We start from the raw sequence: 23812 nt of genomic DNA, 5'->3' as shown, positions 1-23812 counted from the left end.
CTCATGCCCACGCCTCTCCGTCACCGCCGCACACGCCTGCGCGTTTGCCGCCATGTCGCCCTCGCCGCGTGCGCTCTCCGGTCGTCGTCTCGTCGCCTTGCCTCTCGGCCGACACTGATTTCCCGCGCGCCACCGTCGAGGTCGCCGCTTATTCCTCCCTCGTCGCCTCGCCTGCGCACTCACGGCCTCTGTCGCGCCTTGCCCGCGCTAGCGCCTCTGCGCCCTCCCCTCGCTATTGCGCTACTCCTGTCACGCCCAGAAATTCCTCACACGAATTTCTGAACTTAATTGTGTATTAAATCCGTGTCCAGGACCAGCCAGGGTACAAAAAAGACAATGTTGATTACATAACCATCGTTCTTAGAAACAACTGAAAATAACACTTATTCTAACGGAAATGCAGCGGAAAGAAAAAGGTAGACTGGCTCCAGTGGGTACGGCTCCAGTCCACAGGCAAAGCTTCGACGGAAGATCAGCTCACTCCTGAGAGGCACCTCCATCGGACTCAACTTCTAGCTCTGAAGGGGGAAAAAGTTGGGCATGGCTGACTACAAACCACCGTACTCAACAAGTGACACGGACAAGGGGGCAATAAATGATGCATAGGGATTAACAAGGGCAGGCTAGGGTTAGTTGCAATAAAGCAGCAGTTAAACAATTAACAGAGATTAAAAAGAATAAAGATAATTGAATACAGTAAAGGATAAATAAATAACAGTTGTAAAATACCACAACACTGTCCAACGTTACACCACGTTGCAACAGGCCCAACCACCACTCAACGTTACACCACGTTGCAGTAGTCCCGAGTGCAAACTAGTTTACTCAAGTTATTAAAGGTTCGCTAATCACAGTGAAGCTGGGAGCTCGCCTGTAACCGTGGGCACGGCTATTCGAATAGGTTATACTCTGATCAGAGGTGCACTACTATACCCACAAGACACGACTCCACTACACTTGAACGTGCGCCGACATACCACCATGGTATACCGGAAAAGAGACCGTGATAGGACCCGTCACATAACCCTCCCTATTTAATCGCACCACACTTCAGATTTCACCCCCTCCTTTACACCAAGTCGGGCAGTCCCCTCTTGTGCCTTGGTAGATCCGGAAGCAGCAGAGGCTTTCGTTACACCACGATTGCCCGTCCATACTCCATCACGCCTACCCTTGCCTCGGTATGTCAAATAGTTCGAAGTCATGTTTCGAATCCCACCTTACCCATTTCGGCATGTGGTTAGCACTTAATTACTTTCAGGGTTTCCCGTGAACCGGTCCTTAATTGCCATGCGTGCGACTCTCAAAACCATGCACCCACAGCCCACCATCATCAATATTTTAGTTGACATTAACCCGAACCGGGTAATGAATCAATATTACCACTATTCAGAACTAAGCATGATTAAAGGTGATCCCATGAGCTACTTGTTCTAAGTACGGCTAAGCATAAACCTAGGCCTAACTCGAATCAAGTTACCCCTGGTCTAGCAATGAATAAAGTTGGATAAACAACGGCATAATAATAAGGTTTACCCGAAAAAATAAATACAGTAAATACTTTGGTTGAAACAATGCATGTTTGAATAAAGAAAGCGGGAAATTTGCAATAATGGGTTCAATATGATCAAAGATGAGTGCCACTTGCTTTGCTCTGGCCCCTGGGGAACTTCGGCGACGATCTCGAAGTAAACCGGCTCTTCGGCGGGGTCCGAATCTAAGCGACAAAGCACAAAAATAAATAAAACAGGCACAAACTCTACTGAAACAGCAAAAGAAAGCATTTTTAATGGATTCTTGACAATTTTATGAATTTAATAAAATTTGAATGGACCTAAATGGAGACTAGATGAATTACTTATGAATTTTAGAAGTTTTCTGGGTTTTTAGCTAAACAGAAAAGTCCGAAATCAATTATTGCGCAATTAATGGGGCTGCTGACGTCAGTGAGGAGAGAGGAGGCGCTGACGGGTGGGGGCCACCTGTCGGTGGGAGAGAGGGGAGGATGAGAGGCTGACAGCTGGGTCCCACGGGAGGAGAGAGGGAGGAGGGGCGCGGTGGCGGCTGACGGGTGGGACCCGTCAGTCGGCGAGAGGGAAACAGAGAGGGGGGAGAGGAGAGCGTGGCCGACGGCGAATGACTCAGGCGACACGGCGGCCGCGCGACGCGGCGGTGGCGACGACGGCGGACGCGGCGGCGACGACGTGACCGGCGGCAACAGCGCGGGACGGAGGCCGGCGGCCGGCAGCAGATGCGTCGCACCGCGGCGGCACGATGGGGACGCCGGGCGGCTCGGGGAGGCAACGACGGCGTGACGAGCGCGGCGGTGCGGCGAACGGCAGGAACGAGCGGCGCCGGCGGAGAGCGGCGATGGAGAGGCGGGGGCGACGGCAACGCCCAAGGCACGCATGCGCACGACGGCGGCGGCGGCCTCGGTGGCATCCTGCGGAGAGGAAAAGAGGGGAGGAGGGGAGCGGAGAGTCTCACCGGCGATGGGAACGACGGCGACGGGTCGGCGAGGAGGCGGGACAGGTGGCGACGTCCGACGGCGCGACGGCGACGACCGGGCGATGGGATCGGGGTGGCGGTGGCGAGGTCGGGCGCGGCGGCGACCGGGTGGCGAGAGGATGCGCGGGCGCTGGAGATGCCCGCCGGCGACGACCGGGGCGGTAGCAAGTCGGCGACGGCGAGGCGGAGGTGATGACGCGGCTGGACGGCGACGAAGGGCGCCCGACAACGAGATCGAACGGCGGCGACGACGGGACAGCGCGGTGGCAGCTCGGGCGGAGAGGAAAAAGTGGGCGACGGCGCGGCGGCGGTGGGGATTTGTAGTGCGGGGAGGCCGGCTAGGGCGGGGTGGTGGTTGGAGACCGAGTCGGGCGCGGCGAGGACTCGGCGGCGGCGGTTGCGGCGGTGATTGCAGCGGCGGCGCGGCGTCCGGCTCGGACGCGGCCGGTGCGGGCGAGCTGGCGCGGTCGCTGACAGGTGGGCCCCACCTGTCAGTGGCACGCGGGAGGAGGGAGGCGGCAATGGACTTCGCGGGCACGGCGCGGGCGAGCTGGGCTGAGGCGGCGGCCTAGGTGGAGGGGAGTGCGCGCGCGGGAAGGGGCCGGTCGGCTGGGCTGGCCGAGCAGGAAGATGGGCCGGCTCAGCTGGGTCGGCCTGGGAAGGAGGAGAGGAAAAAGAAAAAGGAAAAAGAAAAGGAAGGGGAGGAAAATTGGACTTCGGCCCAATTTGAGAAGGAAGGAAAAAAGGAAGGAAAAAGGAGAGAAAAAGGAAAGCCCCACTTTTGCCGAGTTTTAACTTAATTTGTTTGACCAACTTTTATACTTCTGCAATTTGAATTTAAATCCAGTTAGTCGATTTGCGAACCTCGATTTAATTAAATTAGGTTCTTTTAGAGGGATTTTTCCTGAGTTAATTAAGCCAATTGTTATTTACGGATTTCTTTTACGATTTTAGGCTTAGGACAAAACTCCGGGTGTGACAACTCCACTGCCGTTCGTGCCGCTGCAACCACGCCCGCAACGGTCAACGTCCGCCCGCTCTTCTTGGCGCCACGCCCGCAACGGTCGTGCTGGCGCTAACTGCCACGCCCTAAGTGTGTCCCCGCCACGTTTGCCTCCCGCTTTAAACCCCCTCCCCAGCCTCTACTGCTCCCCCTTCACCCCCTCGAGCTGTCGCTCCGCGTCGTCGTCTGTCGTCGGACGCCGATCGCCGCCGGGCGCCACTCCTCTTCGCACCGCCCACTGCGCGCCGTCGTCGTCTTCCCGACGCCGTCGCCGCCTCGGGACGTCAAAGATCGCCGTGGCTCACCGTCACCACTTCTCTTCATCGTCCTTCACGTCCTCACCACCGTCGTCATGCCCTCACCACCGTCGTCATGCCGCTCAACCGACGTCGCCACCATCGTCCTTGCGCCCTCACCACCGTCGTCGTCCGCCCGGTGAGCTCCCGCTCTCCTTCCCCCTTCCTGTCTCCCTCTTTCTCCGCCTCTCTCGGCCGCCGCCGCGTCGCCCCGTGTGCGCGCCATCGCTGCCGCTTGCCGTTGGCCTAGTCGCGTCGCCGAGGTCTCACCGCCGTCGTTCCCCCTCCTCTCCTCTCCGCCGTGTCGCGCCTCCCTGCTCGATCGCCATCCGGCCGACGCCGCCGCCTCTCCCTTTCCCGGCCAATCGTCGCTGCCCTCTCCCCTCTCCTTCCCTCTCCTTCTTCCTCCCAGTGCGCTCGCGTCTCCTTTCCCCGGCACCGCCCGCCGCCCCTCGCTAGTTGCCGTCCACCGTCGCCTCCGCCGCTGTCCGCTGCCGTCGCGCCGCCGGTCACCGTCAAGCCCGCGTCGCTGCCCACTGACCGGCGTTGCCGCCTCTCCTCATCGCCCGAGCCCGCGCACCGCCCGGCACAGCCTGAGCTCCCTCTCCCCTGTTTTGACCCACTGACCGGTGGGGCCCACCCGCCGGTCACCACCCTCCTTGGGGTTGTGGGCCCCACCTATGTCCCTCTTCCTCACTGTCTTGTGGGCCCCGACCCGTCAGTACCCCTCTCCTCTCTGTCTTGTGGGTCCGCCCTGTCAGCCCCCTTTCTCTCTCCTCGCAGGCCCTACATGTCATCCCGTCCACTTCTCTATCTGTCACCGCCAAGTGGGCCTGGACTGTCAGCCGCCCCTCTCTCCTTGTTGACGTCATTACCTCCAATAATTGCGCAATAAATCAATTAAGGTTTCCTGTTTAATTTAAAAACACAGTTAATCTTCTAAAATTCATAACTAATTCATCTAGTCTCCGTTTAGGTCCATTCAAGTTTCATTAAATCCAGAAAAATGCCAAGAATCCATTAAAAATAGTTTCTTTCTCTGTTTTAATAGTTTTATAGTCTGTTTTTGCTTGTTTTACCTTGTTTGTCGTAGTTTTTGACCCCGTCGCAGCGCCGTTCGTCCTCGAAGTCGTCGCCAAAGTTCCTCGTGGGTCTAAGCAAGGCAAGTGGCACCCTTCTTTGATCATATTGATCCCATGATTATAAAGTTCCCCCGCTTTACATTCAAACATGCATTGTTTTAATCTATTTATTTTATTTATCTATTGGGCAACTACCCTTATTTATACCCGTTGATCCCCACTTATTATTATTGTTATCCTAGGGTTAATTTGACTAGAAATAGGCTTAGGCAATACTTAGCCATGCTTAGTTCAACTAGCTGACCAATTCTTATTTAATTATTGATTACTCTTTGATAGACCTTTAATGGTTCTGATCATTATTCATTTCCCGATGTGGATTAATGACAACTAAAATATTGCTTATGGTGGGCTGTGGATGCATGGTTTTGAGAGTCGCTCCCATGACAATTAAGGACCGGTTCTCAGAAAACCCTAGAAGTCTTACACGTACTAACCATAAGCCAGAATGGGCAACGGTGAGACTCGTAGTTTAGCTTGTCTCTATTCGACGTATCGAGGCAAGGGTGGGCGTGATGGAGTATGGACGGGACATCGTGGTGTAAAGATGACCTCTGCTGCTTCCGGATTCACCTAGGCACAAGAGGGGGCTGCCCGACTTGGTGTAAAGGAGGAGGTGAAACCTGAAGTGTGGTGTGATTGTCTAGGGAGGGTTAGGTGAAAGGTCTTATCATAGTTTTCGTACTGAGGTATCGTGGTGATACTTGGGGCATGGTAACATGTTTGGGAGCCATGTCTTATGGGTAAAGTTGTACACCTCTGCAGAGTAAAACTATTTGAATAGTCGTGCCCGCGGTTATTAGGCAAACTGACAAATTCACTGGGATTAGTTGAACCTTTAATAACCTGATTAATTTGGAACTGGTTTGACCCTGCGCAATGTGGTGTAACGTTGCAGTGGTTTAGATCTGTCGCAACGTGGTGTACCATTGGACAGAGGGTTGACCCTATCGTGACGTGGTGTAACGTTCGACAGTGGTTTGGGCCTGTTGCAACGTGGTGTAACATTGAACAACGGTTGATTATTTTAAATGTTACGTTATTTTTTATTTCAGTCTATTTTATCTACTGTTTTGCTAAATTACTGCCACTTTATGCAAGTTAACCTTAGTCTATCCTTATTATCCAATTGCATTCATTATTCTTTCTCTCTTGGGTGTTACTTGTTCAGTACGGTGGTTTGTACTCAGCCTTGCTTAATTTTTCCCCACTAGAGCAAGTGCCAGAGTTCCAATCAGAAGGTTGTTCCCAAGGTTGAAGTGTGGTTAAGTCCGTCGTCAAGAATACCTGTGGTGTGGAGCCGTCATCGCCAGCTGAAGCTGAAGATTAGATGGTTTAGTCTTGTTTTCCTTTTCCGCTGTATTTCGATAGATAATTGTTTTAATTTGTTTTTAAGTCATGAAACTGTGTATTAATTTATCATAGTGTGTGCTCAGGCTGATTCATGGACTGAGATTCAATGCATGCTATTGTTCAGAAATTGGTGTAAATTTCTGGGCGTGACAGAGCTCAAGCTCTGCTAAGGGTGTAAGTGAGCCGGCCCGCCAACCCGCTTATAAGCCAATTAAGCGGGTAGCCCGTCGGGTTATCCGCTTAATCGATCTATGAGCGAGTTCGCGGGCTAGCCCACTTACACAGTTGGCTTATAGTCCAATTAAGCGGGTAGCCCATCGGGTTATCCACTTAATTGATCTATAAGCGGGTTTGTGGGTTGGCCCACTTACACCCCTAAGCTCTGCCTTACCCATCAATGGCTAACAAAAAATTATAAAAGGGTGTAATTGATAGCTCCGCCTTTGTTGGGTCAGCTTAAGCTTCAACTCTTTTGTCTGCCCAAAGCTTGATCTCTCTACATCCTCCCTCCGATGCTTGAATTGACTCTATGTTTAAATCATTTTCCTTTGGGGCTACAACTTTTTTTTACCAATGTTACAACTTCGACCAATGTTAAGCAGTCCATTTTTCCAATCAACCAACAGCTAACTTGCAAAAGTATTTCACTTTCAAGTTGTTCTCCGTCTCTGCTCTCTCTCCTCCTAGACCAAGCAAAGCTAGCATAGCACATTGAGCTCAAGCTCTACCTTACGCATCAATAGCTAACAAAAAATTATAAAAAGGGGTGATTGATAGCTCCGCCTTTGTTGGGTCAGCTTGAGCTTAAACTCTTTTTTCTACCCAAAGCTTGAACTCTCTACATCCTTCCTCCGATGCTTTGAGTTGGCTCTATGTTTAAATCATTTTCCTTTGGGGCTATACCTTTTTTTTTGTTTGGAGCCCTCCATAGCCTCTACAACCATTTTGGAGCAGAAAGCACTTGTGAGATATCAAGCATGCTACGTGAAGATATTCCTAAAGATCAAGAGTATGAATAGGTGATTTGCACAACTATGTATGACTCCGGTAACTGCTGTAGGATACCCGAATATATGGTATGCATAACCTGTACATATTTGTATAGGAAAGTGATTCCGAGTAAGGAAGAAAAGATATAATCTTATGCCGGTTGGTTAAGAGTTTGGTAATATCCAGGATGTATCTTTGGGTAGGATAGGCTTGATCTTAATAGATTTAATTTCTATCTATAAGCCTTGTCCTTTAGTGTATGAGGGGGCAGTAGGTCCTAAAAGGGTCACGACAGTTACATTAGCAAACTCATTGTCGTGATCTATTTTTTATCGAATATAGATCTCAGCGGGAGTAAGAGATTATCTCATCTTGAGTGGGTAATCTCCTGTTTACTACATAATTTTCGGTGCTTCGCTTGATGCCCCGTAGTTTTCCACCGATATCGAACGTCTACCGTGTTGTTCTTCTATATGTTGGTGTTGATGGCTTGATGTGTGTGCTAACACTTGGTCGATCCTTCTTGTTTAATCTAGGCCCTGCCTTGATCTTAACGCTGGCCTTTTTCCTTTGGTAAACATTGCATTATTAATTAATTAGTTTGACTAATTAAACACCGCTGGATCTAGCTTGTGTCAATCATTTATTAGATATATTATTTGTGATTATTTAGGTTTGGGATAATTTTCTGAGGGAAGGCTATATTTTAATAGATAATAATATTGTTATTTTTTACTCAAGTTTAATCATTCAAAAAATTTATGAAAATATACAAAACACCAGTTATAATTAAAATATATTTAGTAATAAACATAGAGAGTATATATTTTTATGATGCTCGACTGTCTATTAAATTATATGTAGATACTGTATAACATATATATATATATATGTATGCCATGTATTTTAATAAAATGTTACACGAAATGATTCTTTTTATCATGTGGCGAAGCACATGTATTGTATTGTTCTATGTGGCGAAGCACATGTATTGTTTTATTTTCTCTCTCAAAAAAAAATGTATTGTTCTATTTACTTTTTTTTAAGAAAAAGGAAAAGAAAGGCGCCCCTGACCTGAGAGAGGAGGTAACCTTACCGCCGCCGAAACCCTTTGTCCCCCACGCCACGCCGTCCCGCATCATCCCTCGCTCGTTCTCGCCTCCACACCCTCTAGAACCTTCCGGAAGCGGCGGGACGCACGCAGGCCAAGGCCCCCCAGGAGCGCGCCCCCCGCCTCCGGAAGCTTCTGGAAGCTCGGGGGAGAGAGTGGGACTGAGAAGACGGGGGGAGGATGGGGACGTCGGATCTGGACCGGCAGATCGAGCAGCTGAAGCGGTGCGAGCCGCTGACGGAGGCGGAGGTCAAGGCGCTCTGCCTCAAGGCCATGGAGATCCTCGTCGAGGAGAGCAACGTCCAGCGCGTCGATGCCCCCGTCACTGTAACTCCCCCTCCCCCCTCCCCCTTCCCCTCCCATCCCAGTCTCGGTTCGATTCGCTTCGCCGCGATTCGTTTCGTTTTTGTTTCGGTCGAGGTCGCTCGCTCTTTGCGATTTGTAATGCGTTTACGAGCTTTGCTGATGGCACGTAATGATTCGATTATAGTGGTTTGGATAGCGGGATGTTTGGACAAACCTATGGCTGACCTGGGTTACGGTTAGGGTTTGGCTACTCGGTTTATGCACCGGATGCTTGTTTGATCCTCCTTGGGAGGTGGTTTTGCGAGCAAAATGTTGCTTCTTGTAAGGTCGTTGGGGAGAATGTTGCTGTAATGTGTATGCTTATGTAAATTTCCACTTTATAGGGAAGCATATATGGTTTTTTTAATCTGTCTTATGTCAGGGGTTCGGTAAGAACTGGTGGTATTATCTGTGTAACAATGTGATGGTTTGGAAATTTAGTGCCTTTTTTGTGCTTGATTGCTAGTGTACTCATTGAATTTGGTCACACATGCTATTATTATAAATGGTTGCTGCAAGGGTGCAAGTACCATAGAGATCTCAACAGATGAGGCTTCTTTCCGGATTTTGCGGCTTGGACTCTTTACTCGTTTCAGTTATATGTGTTGGGTTACCTAATTGTTTGATCTGACATCAATTATTGTAACATGAAAGGTTGTAACTGCAGCCAACCTGAAATCGATGAAATCAGCTCCTTTTAGAACTGCCGCCAACCTGATCATTTCTGTAATGTTTGGAGGATTTATTGAATTACTTAATTCTATGACGAACTGGTAAATTGGTTTAGTGAATAAATGTAAACAAGCACTGCACACAGATGCTTGAGTTTACATGCAAATGATAATTATATAGATAGAGCGTTCCATTATTTTAAATCTTTGATTTTTGTTAGTGGCATCTTGTTAATAACTTTTTTCCTGTGATGTTAATATTTTATACATATATGTACAGTATTATCCTTATTTTTCCGAAAGACAAGCTCCGCCACCTTGCAGATGTCATTTCTTTTTAAATCATGTCAAACTGATTTCACTTAATCTTCTGAAGATTATGTTGATACAGGTGCCATTTTCTATTTGATTTCGTACGTTAAATCGTTGCAAAAGCATTATGTCAAACTTGACTAAATCTAATCATATAATCCTAGGTTAGTTGAATTGGTGAACAAGAAGGCATTGATTAGGCCCAGATTGCAGTTAAATATTGTGTATTGGATGAAAGGATGGTAAAAAACATAAAAGTGACATATATTACTAAACAAAGCTAGAATTCTAAGATGATTTACATTGTAATTAGATGGGGGGTTTTGGTTTACACGATAGCATATCAGTCCCATGTGGGAAGGGTAATCCAGTCTCTGAACATCATGGTAGAATATTGTGGAATAAATACAGATTAAAAGCCCAAAATATCCTGTTGATGCAGGCAGAATTTGCATCATGTTGCAAAGCTTACTTTCAATTTTAACTTGCATCATGTGCTTGGAACCTTATTGACTACCTGAGCATTAATGAGGGGCATGATACAACAAATATCTTACTGCCGGATAGTTATTTTGTTATTTTGCTGTGAATTGAGAAAAATGTTATTGCAGTAAGTAATAATTTTCTGTGTGCACTCAGATATGTGGAGATATTCATGGACAATTCTATGACATGAAAGAACTGTTCAAAGTTGGAGGTGACTGCCCAAAGACAAACTACTTGTTCCTTGGGGATTTTGTTGACCGAGGATTTTATTCTGTTGAAACTTTTTTGCTTCTGTTGGCCTTAAAGGTAAATACTGTTGACACTAAAGTGATATTTTCGTGTATCTACTTGTTTGTATGATATCTTACAATGTATGCTGATGCCATCTCCTATGACATTATAAGCAGTACTCATTCGGTTCACACACCTAGTAGTGTTTATACATACATTAAGGAACAAGAACACAATGTTCTTGATATATAGCTGGATATATGGCCTAGTAAGTGGCAAACCTCTTTTTTGGAACGATGGTTGATGGCCAGATTAAAATCATGGTGTGTAGATGTATGCCGATTTCATGGAACATGTGATAGTGAACAATTAACCGGAGTTAATTCTAAATTTGTAATGTCTTTCATTATAAAGAACTTACTTTGTTAGACTGATTTGCAGATTATATATGGCAATTTTTTGCAATTATGCCTAACTTGAATTGGGGTGAATATTTCTGTAATTTCATTTGCGTTCGACTTATATATTGAATTTATAACTGTAAGGTAGTTGACAAATGTTAATTGTGAACTCAATGGTCACCCGCTAGCCATTTCTGGTCAGAAAAGAGCTTAAAAATAAGTGATACAAGTGAAAATTAATAAAATTATCAACATGAAAAAAAAGAAACTAAGAATGGATCTAGAACTAACCTAAACAATTTGATATATCAGTTTTTCTCAAACACACAGGACAGCAGCACACCATTTTGTTAAGAGGAAACAAAAGTTTACAAAGGGGAGCAAAAAACTCTCCCACTCAAAAAATTACAAACACATCACACTTCAAAATAAACTTTGGCGATTGCGACCAACCCACAAATTAAGGGGAAATTTAACTATTTGCCACTATTAGGAATGACACCTCTTCAAATGCCATTCTTACTATTCTTCTTAAATAATTGCCACTGGGGAGAGAAAACTTCTTAATAATTTGCCATTTTTGCCGACATGGCATGCCAGCTCACCCTGCCAGCATGGTCTCCTTGACAATTGCATTTTTCCTGTGCTCTGGTAAGTGTGTTAATGTGCTTCGCCATTCACAAAATTAAAACAATGAAGTGGTACAAAGTAGCATATGTATATACGGTGCTGTATTTATTTGATAAGGGTAGGGGAGAAGAGGACCAGAGAGAAGGAACAAAGTGAATCAGACAAGGTTTTGTATTGTATAAACTGGTCCGTGAGAAACGAAGATTAAAGAGAGCTAATAAATCCTGGTCCGTGCATTAGATCCACGCATACATACACACCGGTTGATAAATCAAACAAAAGTTGGCAGCTGTTGACTTGAGATTCGAGTAAGAAACTAGGTATGGTCCTCAAACAAGCAACCAAGATTTACAAATTAGAAATGTGTCTAGGAGAGATCGAGCGGTCGAACCCTTTTCTCGGCAGACATGACCCAGATGCTGTCCTCCGGCACCGGCGGAGAAGAGAATATGGAGATGGCTGCGGCTAGTAGGATGTAGAATACGGCGGTGGACAAGACTGAGAGGGGCGGCTCCATCGCGGTCATTGCCTCTGGCGACCACCTTGGCTGACTTAACTATTGGAGGCGGAGGGGAGAGAAGGGGAAGGGAGAATGGCAGAGGTGCCTACCGCAATAATTTACCAAACAGTCTCTGACTTGTGGGGCCTACAAGGGGTAAAATGGATATTTCATGTCCTGATCCATGCTGGCAGTATGAGGCGGCATGCCACATCCGCAAAAATGGCAAATTATTAAGAAGTCTTCTCTTCCTAGTGGCAATTATGTAAGAAGAATAGTAAGAATGGCATTTGAAGAGATGTCACTCCGAATAGTGGCAAATAGTTAAATTTCCCAAAGAAATTTATATTGTACTAAGTCTTATAGATGAAATTGCTGTTTAGACATGCCTCTCGTGGTACTGTACTACTGTGTGGTCAAAAAAGTCAATGCACAAATATATCATGGCAAAAAGTATGGAAGGATCGTTTGCATACCAACTTGATGTTACCTTAAGAAATGTAACATGCCACTGTGCCTAGACAAAGCTCTAATATTGAAATATGGTATTGTGCTGCTTAATCACTTCAGCGAGTAAGTGCTGCTAGTGCCTAGCCTGCACCATGATATATAGCATTAAAGGCTACCTATGTCAGCATAACACAACATCCTGTTGATGACAGAAATACCCATCTCAGTTGTGCTGGAAAAATTGAGAATTACACATGTTTATATATAGTTATATACCACCCAGTGCTTTGTTTTTTAGTGTGCCTTATTGCCTTGTCATGAATCTTTTCTAAACGTCTTTCATTGGGATTGTGTGTACTAAAATTTCCTAATCCAACTTCAGTATTCAAAATAAATCATATTGTTCTGTTGCAAGTTCATTGTTTTTTAGTTTCTCATCCTAACTGCTATGATAAATATGCATTCAGGTTAGGTACCCAGATCGTATAACTTTAATACGAGGAAACCATGAGAGCAGACAGATCACGCAGGTAAGGAATCTTTTTAAACTGAATATGCTACACTAATGTTATGAAAAAGATGTCATCGAGCTTATGCATTCTCTGCAGGTGTATGGCTTCTATGATGAGTGTCTTCGTAAGTATGGCTCAGTGAATGTCTGGAGATATTGCACAGATATATTCGACTATTTAAGGCAACTTTCTTATATTACTTTTGTTATGAATTCAGTAATAGTGCTAGTATAGTATTTTGCTTTTCATTTTTAAATATACAAAAACTGATTGCAGCTTATTTCTCTTTTCAGTTTGTCTGCACTCATTGAGAACAAAATATTTAGTGTCCATGGAGGCCTTTCTCCTAATATTACAACTCTGGATCAGGCAAATTATTCTCCATTGTTACTTTTGAGTTATACATTTTATTTCTATTATTGATATATTATGTACAACCCAACAGATAAGAGTAATAGATCGCAAGCAAGAAGTACCTCATGATGGGGCCATGTGTGACCTTCTCTGGTCTGATCCAGAGGATGCTGTAGATGGTTGGGGCCTAAGTCCACGAGGTGCAGGATTCCTATTTGGTGGAAATGTTGTGTCTTCTTTTAACCACACAAACAACATAGATTATATTTGCCGTGCTCACCAGCTAGTCATGGAAGGGTTTAAGTGGATGTTCAATAACAAGATTGTCACTGTATGGTCTGCACCTAATTACTGCTACAGGTACTTGAATACTTAGCTAATACAAAATTATTTTGAAGTGTCATGACGAATCTTGTAGATTGATAGGCTGCAGGCAGGGTCAGATGGGGGTGTAGGGATTATAATCAAAACATAACAAGATCAATGGCATAAGATAGGCTATTGTTCTGTTAATTTCTTGAATACAACTATTTATGGTCTTGTATGTGATGATGCTTTTGTAGATTTATATTGCATTTGCTGCAAATATTCTTAGCAGCTCCTATACTCAAATATTGTGTAAAACAACAGTAATGGTTAGATTTCAGATATTATTAGGGCATATCTGAATTGAGGGGTTTCGGAATTCGGATCACCTAGACACCTCCCTTTAATTACTTGTTACTGATACTGAGTATTCTTTCCTCAACTTTCTTTCAAGGATTGTGATCTTACATAGATATCTGTATTTTTATCCTCACTGTCTCTTGAAATTGTCTTATAGGTGTGGCAATGTTGCTGCAATTCTAGAGCTTGATGAGAATCTCAATAAGCAGTTCCGTGTATTTGAAGCTGCCCCACATGTATGTATTAACCATCTTTACTATTACCTATTTACCTGTGTGACACATTATTGATTAGCACCTAATTTGCCATATGTGCCTTCAGGAGTCAAGAGGTGTACCATCAAAGAGACCAGCACCAGATTACTTTCTATGAGGCTGCAGATTCAATGCGTGGCGTGCTATTTATCCTGCAAACAAGCACCGGCGGATTCAAGTCTTGCAGACTCCGACTTTCTAAGATGAGCTGGGCTCATGCTTTGCAAGACTCTAGACAGGAGGTGCTTTCGAGATGTATAAATTGATTTAAGTCCCCAATCTATCATTTGTAGGGGTTTTGGTCTCGCCTTCCAATCCAGGCTTTTGGAGCGCAGCTCACATTTGAGCTTGAGAAAAGTGCCCCTGTGAAGGGAGTGGTGTAGGTGAAGCCACTCCTGTGATTCCATGGGTGTGCGTTGTTGGTCCATGATGTAAAATTTTGTTGCTAGCCCCGTTGTCCCCAGGAAATCCTGTGCTAGAAAATAATACGCAAATTGGTGTGCACGAGTATCTATTGTTGCCAGAATGCAGATGCTGGCAGTTTTGTTGCTGGGCATTTTGCACAAACTGTCCTAAGAAAGCATGCCCATTCCTACCAGAAAAAATACCAGTGTAATGGTATTAATACTTTTGTTCAGTTCGTTCACTTGTCAGGATAAGGGCTCCCTACTAATTTAGACGTTTGGTGTTCAAATGGTACTCGCGAAAATTCGAATCGTTTTAACTTGCAGTTGGTCAAAATGTCATCATCTATATTGTACCAATGAAAAAATGGGGTCCAAAATTCAAACCCATGCAAAGGTGAAATCTCTTGAAAGAGTTGTTCTTTTTTTCCAAGATTCGTAAATGCTGATATTTTTGTATGAAAGGCAAAACTGATTTTTTATATTAAGATCTCTTTAGAGGTAGTACTATGCTTAAACCAAATTTGACCAATTTAGCAGCTATTTTGTTGGTTGCAGCCATAGTTATGGTAAAGATTATCCTAGGTTTATGATAACGTGGTTAAGAATTTGATAATCCCATCTTGGATAAATGTGGTATCTTTTGTTAAAGTGTGGCTGTAATTATGCGGTCCATATGTTCCTCCCAATTTGGAGAAGTTGCATGTGACGTTTGGCATTTTTGTAGTCAACTTTTTTAGACTTGGACTGTCAATTAAATTATAAATATTTATTTAAAATAACAAATATGGTATATATGGAAGTACATTTTTTGAGGGAATATAGAAGTACATTTTGCAATGCCATAAACTTATGTTTAGTAAAAATTATGGCCAAAATTGTATAACAAAAGCTAAAAAGTAAATTTCACAAAACAACCTTACTATTATCAAGGTACATAATACCACATGACTTTTGACATATTGCACATAACATCGAGTATTATGGTTGAAAGTTTTGCAAAACCATACCATTAACCATATTAACATGATACTATAGTATAATTTAAATACTTAATCTTATAGTATATTTTATATGATGTGGAAATATTTATAAATCCATCACAATTTTACATGTAATTTTATATTATAGTTGTATTAGATTGAACAAACAATTAATAGATAGTGTGGTTTTATGAAACTATAAGACTATAATACCCGTTATTATGCGCCAAATAAAAAAAATACTATATTGTGTCGTGAAACTTGCTTGGTCCATAATATACATGTAGTTTTCTCGAATGTACTTAAAAAATCAGCTAGATAATTTTCTTGTTTTTATTCGAATAAATAGGAACCATGATTTTTTTCACTAGAGTGCATTTTATGTTTTTTCAGATGCCACTGTTCTTGTGTGCTCACCATTATAATGGGGTTCTCACCCTTTTTGTTGGCCCCACATGTCAGTCTCACGCAAAAAAGAAAAAAAAAATCCTCTTTCCGATCTCCTCCGAGCTAATCACTCCCTCGGCCACCGCCAGCCCAAGACTTCACCGGAGCGCGCCACCGCCGCCGCCGCCGCTCGCATCCATCCATCCGATGGACACCGTCGGCGCCCGCCTGAGCCGCTCCTCCACGCGCTACGGCCCCGTCGGCAACACCGCCTCGTCCTTCAGCGGGCCCGTCAGGAAGTGGCGCAAGGCCTGGGTCCCCATCGCCGGCGGAGGGGCGGGCTTCGCCGGGATGATGGGGCCCATGGGGGTCTCCAGGGGTAACAAGGTGGTGCTCTTCAGGTGGGCGCCGGTGAACGGCGGCGCGGCCGGTGGTGACGGCGACGAGGCGGCGGCCACCAGGCGGCGCTTCGTTCCGGTGGGGATCCTTGGCTCCCATCATTTCGCTTTTTTAGAAGAAAAATCGAAACCGCATTTCATATTTCATCTGTGGTATTAGGTGTATTTCTTTCTAGGATTTCAATTTTAATTACAAAGATAAGGCAGAAAGGGATTAATTCCGGTTCGTATTGGATGAGCATTTCATACTTCATCTGTGGTATTAGGGTTCAGGAACATGGTCTTATGAGAATCTGATTGTTAATCTGCTAGGCAGCTAGGGTTGGGTGATTAGCTTGGGGTTTTGCTAGGGTTTAGTTATGTAATTCTTCTCTTGTGTGATTCTAGGGGTTTCTTCCCCTTCTTGGGGCTGGTGACTAGTTTAAGTTGGTGGTAGATGGCTATGTGCTTTCATGGTCTGAATCTTGGTGATCGAAATTTGTAGTAATTCGGATGTGCATCTGCCTCAGGGGGGTCTTGTAGTTAGAAATGTAAGTATTCATTGCTTCATTGAGTTGATGCTTGTCTGAATACGATCCCATTACCTTACCTGCGGTTTATTGGCTTGATACCTAGTTCTTAGTGATACTTAATTTTGATGTGTCGCTGATATACTTGTAGATGCACTCAATGATGTTGATTGACAGGTTGTTTTTATTTTCATTTTCCTTAGTCGGTTGTCATTTGTCACTGATGTTGATGTTACATCTAGATGAATACCAGATATTTTTGTAAATGTAAAAGAAGTTCCTACCACTTAGGAGTAAATCTATTTTAAGAGTAGTTTATAAAGATCAATACACCCTCAGCTATCAATATAATCTCTCTCTCCCCCTGCCCCTGCCCCTGCCCCCTGGCGCCCTCTCCCCCATACTGGTAAGCTGGTAGCATGTCCCCAGATCAGGTTTGTCTGACTAGCACCTCACTGCACAGGCATGCATCCACACCGGCTAGCTGATATTTATTCTCATCAGGAAATTCCTCTGAAGAATATCACCTGTTCCTGATCTCCTACCAGGCCTACTTACCCCTATCCACCTCCTTATCCTGGAGCAGAATGAGAAGAAGGCAGTACATCTAGGATTTGTGTTGTTGAGTCCATGACCATGGTTTAGGTGCCAATGTCTTATGTAGGATCAGGGTCCTACTTAATCATCCCACCGTATTCTTAGATGATTACACGTGTGACCAAGTGTATTGCCTAATTAGAGGAGTAGCATCAGTACTGCTGTAAGCAAAAGCAGCAGACTGTCAGAATTAATTTCAAGAAAACATGCATCCATGAAGCACATGAAAAATAGTCTAAGAACAAAAGAACATAGAAGCAAGCATAAGGAAAATCAGTCTGTTTATTCCCCATTCTCTGTCCAATTACTCTGTTGGAGCATACACAGAGAGAATAGAGGCAATGGTGGATGAGGGAAGTCTTCGAAGCTGATGTGTAGGACCCAATATTTTGAGATTTATTTTTTTAAAAAATTGAATCACTTCTGCTAAATTTGTCTATGTAGGCAACCTTATGATCACAAACCCTTGTTATACCAATTTTAGCAAAACCACAATGTATAGGGAACTTTAGTTGCTGAGCTATCAGTTGGACTTCTTTATTGGGAGGTTATCCATTAACTTCATGTGTTCAGTGAGGAGTCCTACTTAAAAGGAATCTGCACATTCATGATTGATTCTTTGTTTGGCATGTAATAACAGAAAGTCCTCCCTGTTTTATTCTCTCTTCCTCTCTCTACACCATGCATCCCTGTCTGTGATTGATTCATATAGTTCAATAGTTTCTACGTTTTGTAATTGCTGATTATGGCACAATTTCATATTGTCTTATATAATTCTTGAGCTATTGCCATCCAATTATTCATGTATAATTGTTGCACTTACATCTATGTGGTCCCCTTGTTTCCCTCCTTGTGTTGATCTGTCTTGACAAAGTAAATCGAAATATGCTTCTGAAATTTCTTTCCATCTACGCAACATTTGATTCAGTTTCTCATATCTCATGTTCTTTTAATTCCTTCCATATTAGGGACTATCAGCTTAGTCTTGTTCTGTCGAAACATTGTACAGCTATTTCCACATAAAACTTCCCTTACGCAAGGCATGCAACTCATACAATGTCAATACCATCTTTCAGGCTTCCGGCGTGGCACAAAATTCTTCCAAGAAGAGCGGCAGCACCGAGCTGAATTTGAACCTTGGCTTGGAAGACCCAGATGATGACAGTGATGCTGATTTGAGCACGGACGAGCAACGAGACGGTGTCAGTAACCTACGCTCAGAAAGCAGACTGAAGAGGAAAGCTTTCTAGCTCTGAACGCCTTCAGGATGAGAACTTATTCGGCCATGTGAGGCCACTCATGTAATCTTATTAGCTTCCATCTCCTAGTAGCCCCTAGCTTGTATTAGCCATTAGCATTTGTGTATTAGCATTAGTCAGTTGTAGTCTTAAGCATCCTGTGCCAGTGTGCTGCCCCCTCCTATCTTGAGCTGATGATGTAGCTTACATGTTGTTGCAGCAAGTGTTAATGCGTGAGCTTGTCAGTTTGGAATTAGGGTTTGTAACCTGATGCAAATAGCAGCCTTTGCGCAAGTGTTATCCTGTTGCTTGCCTGCTAGTAATGGTTTGCCTATGGTGATGTCTTGCTTGGTTGCATTTGGCTTTTCCAAATTCCCTTTGTGAGCTATGCGCTTAATTATATGTTCTGAAAGATGTTTTGCTGTTCTCAAAAAAAAAAAAAAAAAGAAAGATGTTTTGCTCGACCAGTTGCGAGCATGTTTGAAGAAACATGAATTTCATACAAAACATCAAATTATCACAACATTCCATATTTCCGTTTAATTAAACTTGCTCAGTAGCTGACAACGCCAAAAATACGGTCAATATGCTTGTATGCAAGTGAAAAAAAATCCAACACTTTCTGCAACATCTCTTGTAAAAATAAGGATATATTTTACAATGCATATTGGTCCATGATCCCTAGCAGACAGGACCATGGTGCTCAAAGATTTCTTCAACCAAAATGGGATTTCTACCCAACTGATTTCGTTTGCCATACAGGTTTTTGTGTTAAAGGACTGTGAGAAGTTTCTTGGGTTGAAGTGTTTTAAACTCTGAATAAATAATCCGAACAAATAGCAGCTAAAAGAACATCTATCCGATTTGGTTCTATGTGAGTTGTGTAGTAACATCAGCTAACTTAATCCCCAGTTGATTTCTGCTGAGATTGTTTTGCTGCCTTCTCTGTGGGGCCTCCCTCTGTAACACCAACTTCTGCAGGACGGAGAACACGATCGTGTAGCATGTAGCCCACCTGAAATCACAATTTTTTTCATCATGGATAATGGCAGGTGGCAGCGAGAAGACAATAGTATGCATTTATCTCAGACAAAGACAACAATCTACTTGCACTAGACAGGCTACATTTTGATGGTTCCAATTCTAGAGCATTGCACTGAATCATATTACGGATGGAACTTCAGGCTGAAGCTCAAGACTGAAGGACTAAATATACAACACTAGTGAAATTGCCACGCAGAACCAGACACTTTACTTCAACAGGGAACTGGTATGTGAGTACCACATTCTAAGGTGATTAAAGATATAGATGATATGGAAAGAGCAGGGAAGCTAACTTCCACATCACATGTAACTAACCACCAGTGACAACTACTCCGTCAAAGTTCTGACAGCAACTCCTCGAAAGAAGTCTCGTCTATCAAGATTACTGCACCAGCTTGTTATGGGCAAGGCTTCATTGGGGATAAACACCATTGGTATGATAGCCAGACGGTGTCAGCACAGCTTCCAAAGTACTGGTTGAGTATTCAACAGGTATGTATTCAGTACAATCCACGAAACCAATGCTAAAATGTTCTCAATCCATATGTAACAGGTGGCACAATAAGTAAACATAAGGTGATGCAACAATATCATGAATGTTCAGCAACTACACTTCTCAATCAGTAAAATGGCTTGAACTTACACAATGGTCGACGGCAGTGCTTCTAAACAGCATAGGTAAATTACCAAACAAAAAACAAGAACAGTTCAACCAATCCAGTGGGAAATACAACCGTACAACGTGATTGGGCTCCCCACAATATGCAAAAACATGGGTATCAGAAAAATGCATGATGACAAACCTTTACAACAGAAGCAACAGTGTCAGAAGGTTTCGAGGGGTCAGGAATCTGAAAGACTGCAAAATGTCTACTAGGATCAAATTTCTCATTCAAAGGATCAAACTTTTCAACTCCAAACTTCTTAAAGACCTGTTCAAATTTGAAGGTATACATTAAAATCTGGGTACAATGTCCGCTTCATCACACATTATGGGAATAATAGTTGAGAGAAATACTGCTAATAGGCATTATGCACATGTTTCCAAATCAAAGCATAAATTATAACATGTGCAGAAGATTACCTCAACAAGTTGCTTATCTGTCATGTCCACACCCTCCAGTAGTGTTTTTAGTAGTGGAACAGCTCCAGTAGAATCTTTAGATGAATCTATTTTTGAGAAGCTTTCCTTGACAACAGTTGATGCTCTAGTCAAATTGTCAGCAACATCTAACAAACTCTTGGAGAAATTCTGCATATACAATTGCCAATCTATAAGCAAGAACTAAATTTTAAAGAGTAAATTCACTTTACGTCGGGTAAAATGCAACATGTTTTACTTTGCACCAGATTTAGCACATATTTTCACTTTGCACCAGGTCCTACTAGAATAAGTTTTACTTAACACCACGATACATAATCAATATTATGGAAATTTATTGAAATTTTAGAATTCAAATGAAACATGGTGAAGCAAGGTCTACATTTAAGAGTTTTACTCCATCATTTTAACTCATGTTTTACAAGATTTTCCTTTAATTATATAACCAAACCTAGTGCAAAGCGAAACTTATTTTGATATACCCTGATGTAAAGTCAAAGGATGTGCTAAACACAGTGTAAAGTGAAACAAAAAACCATCTACCCAGTACAAAGTGTAATTTACTCAATTTTAAATGCAAATGAACACACATTAGCAAATAGTGATTCAAAATTTCAATAGGTAATGGCAACAAACCTGTACTGCATACTTTTTTGAGTTCTCAGATTCACGCTTTGTCCTAGCCATGATGTTTTCCATTTCTGCATAGCTTCGCAAAACCCTGTCCTTCATTTCATTGATTTCTTCGTCTTTTGACTTCAATAACCCATCCTTCTCAAGAACTAGCTTCACAAGGTCATCCTTTGACAAATCATGGTCTTTAATACCTAAATCAGCAAATGCAGTTCATTTAGAACCTCATCTTATAGGCTTATGACAGGGTGGAAAATGAAGTTCTGTGAACCTGTCTTGTGGTGCTTTTTGAACATGAACTACTACCTTCATTTGACACCTTTTTAGCATTCTCCTGGTCTTTGTGTTGGTTTTCCTCCTTATCACTTTGTTCAGGGGAAGTGGATGAAAACCCAAACCTTTGAGAAATGGTGGTTGAGTATCTCAAAGGCTGATTCAAAACATTTGGGGCCTGTTTGTCAAATAAGTAACCAAAGTAAGAATATAAAGGATATTTGCAAATCTTCCAGATATAACTGACCACTGATGTTTCAATATGTATGTGCGTTGGGGGCAGGGTCTCAGGGAACCTTGTAAATCAAGTGAGTAAGTAACTTTACTTTTTAAACACAAAAGCAGGAGTCCTGCTAATTCTTTGCTACAGGAGCAGAAAAATACAAAGGTGCAAGAAAGTGATACAAGTAAACAGAAGAACAACAAAAACGCCCAGGAGAACACCTAGCTAATGCAGTTGCTGATGGTGATGGTTGTCCACTTGCTTCCAACCAATTATTTCTTCCTTGATCATAGCAAGGACTACTGATGTTGGTAATGGGTCCTCAAAGATGTGCTGATTTTTGTTTTTCCAGATGTGCAAGCATGAGTAGCAAGTTCACCCTGAATTCCCGAAACATTTAACGAATTGGGAAGTGTATGTTAACTGGATGGCTATGGTACAATCAACCATTCAAAGCACACTCAGTCTTCCTCTTGAATCCTACTTGTGCTTACAAAAAACTTTGATGTATCGTCCAATTTCTCACTCCTGCTTGTATAACTGGTGCAGCATTATATAAATGTGTTTGTACACATCCATTTTGTTTAAAAACAAAGTTGAGTATACCATACATTTAGTTGTATGATATATTATATTAATCATGTCACGCAAGCAACCATCCAGACAAACAAATGTTTGATCCATTAACTACAATATATGACAGTTACTAATTTAATTGCGACATAAGGGTGACTGGGTGAATTCACTTCAACCTTCTTCACGTCATAAACTAATGCAATAAAACCCTAAACCCCATGGAAACAACACCAAAGGAGAAATCGTCATCGCGTCCCCCTAAAACCCTCCCAATCCTCTTGAAAGCACTAGAAATTTACATGCACCACGAGAAGCGTCGCCAGAACGCTCACCCTGAGGCACGGGGGCTCCGCGGCTGCCACCGCCCCGTAGCCGTGGAGGAACCTCGCGGCGACGCATTGCCTCGACGCCCGCGCGAGGACGCGCGACGCCACCATCTGGTCCACACCTCAACGCCCGCCCAAGGCTCGGAGAAGCTCGGTTTGTGAAGCGGTGGAAGGAGGAGGAGGAGGCGGGACGTCGGGAGGATGGAAGCTTCTGGAAGCGCAATGCTCTGCCTTGCGAGAGGGGAAGAACGTTACGGGAGAGGAGGCAAAGTGACTGTTATGCCCATGGGAATGCTTTCGAGACGGCCTTATTTATCGAATTTAAATTTAAATTTTAATATGCTAAAATTTAAATTTTTAATTTTAATTTTAGAGTAGATTTTAGAGTTTTATTTATCGAATTTTATTTTTTAGTCTTACCTTTTAAATCATTAAAAAATATATAAACTTTTTATTTATAGATTATTTTTATTTAGATATGTGTCATTTGACTAGTGTGGTGTGATTATCGCTACGAAGACTAACAATGGACCATAATTTGTGAGTGGAAGGGGTTGATTTGGGGTCTATCGTAGAAGAGGGGCTAAAATAGAAGAATTCTTGTCACCGTGCAAGGCTACACCAGTACCCAAGCTACGCCATTGCATTTTGAACCTGACATATTAATTAAAATTATAGATCTAAATATGTATTTTATAGGTTTATAGAGCCAGATGACACCTTGTCTAACTTCAAATTTAACTACAAACCGTGTATTTTTACTGATATTTTAAGGCATAACAAATATGCCGATCCTACTACTTAATTAGTGGGAGGTAAATGTAATAGTGCAGAATAATTATATTAGCATTCTATTTGTATTAATCAATCCATTTAAAACGCAACATATGTCCAAACTGTATACC

The 23812-nt window shown here is 43.2% G+C and overlaps 3 protein-coding genes across 3 annotated transcripts; 2 read left to right on the top strand and 1 right to left on the bottom strand.

Moving 5' to 3' along the window:
- Positions 1 to 8383: 8383 nt before the first annotated feature.
- Positions 8384 to 14962, top strand: LOC102700266 (serine/threonine-protein phosphatase PP-X isozyme 2). The gene is made up of 8 exons (XM_006660436.3): positions 8384 to 8730; positions 10371 to 10523; positions 12896 to 12958; positions 13037 to 13122; positions 13234 to 13309; positions 13386 to 13654; positions 14118 to 14196; positions 14282 to 14962. Exons 1-8 carry the CDS (start codon positions 8584 to 8586, stop codon positions 14330 to 14332), a joined length of 924 nt encoding a protein of 307 aa, XP_006660499.1. The 5' UTR covers positions 8384 to 8583; the 3' UTR covers positions 14333 to 14962.
- A 1106-nt stretch (positions 14963 to 16068) lies between these two features.
- LOC102699985 lies at positions 16069 to 19037 on the top strand. Its single transcript, XM_006660435.3, has 2 exons — positions 16069 to 16465; positions 18569 to 19037. The coding sequence occupies exons 1-2, from the start codon at positions 16196 to 16198 to the stop codon at positions 18740 to 18742; spliced, it is 444 nt and encodes a 147-aa protein (XP_006660498.1). The 5' UTR covers positions 16069 to 16195; the 3' UTR covers positions 18743 to 19037.
- A 236-nt stretch (positions 19038 to 19273) lies between these two features.
- Positions 19274 to 23138, bottom strand: LOC102721478 (grpE protein homolog 2, mitochondrial-like). Its single transcript, XM_006661016.3, has 6 exons — positions 22914 to 23138; positions 21816 to 21960; positions 21513 to 21703; positions 20859 to 21026; positions 20578 to 20706; positions 19274 to 19745 (listed from the first exon to the last, which is right to left on the bottom strand). The coding sequence occupies exons 1-6, from the start codon at positions 23016 to 23018 to the stop codon at positions 19632 to 19634; spliced, it is 852 nt and encodes a 283-aa protein (XP_006661079.1). The 5' UTR covers positions 23019 to 23138; the 3' UTR covers positions 19274 to 19631.
- Positions 23139 to 23812: the final 674 nt, after the last annotated feature.

This window comes from Oryza brachyantha, chromosome 9 (genome assembly GCF_000231095.2).
Source record: "Oryza brachyantha chromosome 9, ObraRS2, whole genome shotgun sequence".
Lineage (NCBI taxonomy): Eukaryota > Viridiplantae > Streptophyta > Magnoliopsida > Poales > Poaceae > Oryza > Oryza brachyantha.
Note: the sequence above shows the minus strand (reverse complement) of the source record. Positions and strands in the feature narration are given on the sequence as shown.

Coding starts and splice junctions, on each gene's coding strand:
- LOC102700266 (XM_006660436.3), top strand. CDS start 8,584: ATGGGGACGTCGGATCTGGACCGGCAGATCGAGCAGCTGAAGCGGTGC. Junction 8,731..10,370: donor GCGTCGATGCCCCCGTCACT/GTAACTCCCCCT, acceptor GTGTGCACTCAG/ATATGTGGAGATATTCATGG. Junction 13,310..13,385: donor ATATTACAACTCTGGATCAG/GCAAATTATTCT, acceptor ACAACCCAACAG/ATAAGAGTAATAGATCGCAA.
- LOC102699985 (XM_006660435.3), top strand. CDS start 16,196: ATGGACACCGTCGGCGCCCGCCTGAGCCGCTCCTCCACGCGCTACGGC. Junction 16,466..18,568: donor CCAGGCGGCGCTTCGTTCCG/GTGGGGATCCTT, acceptor ACCATCTTTCAG/GCTTCCGGCGTGGCACAAAA.
- LOC102721478 (XM_006661016.3), bottom strand. CDS start 23,018: ATGGTGGCGTCGCGCGTCCTCGCGCGGGCGTCGAGGCAATGCGTCGCC. Junction 21,961..22,913: donor CGGAGCCCCCGTGCCTCAGG/GTGAGCGTTCTG, acceptor TTTGACAAACAG/GCCCCAAATGTTTTGAATCA. Junction 21,704..21,815: donor TAAAAAGGTGTCAAATGAAG/GTAGTAGTTCAT, acceptor TTGCTGATTTAG/GTATTAAAGACCATGATTTG.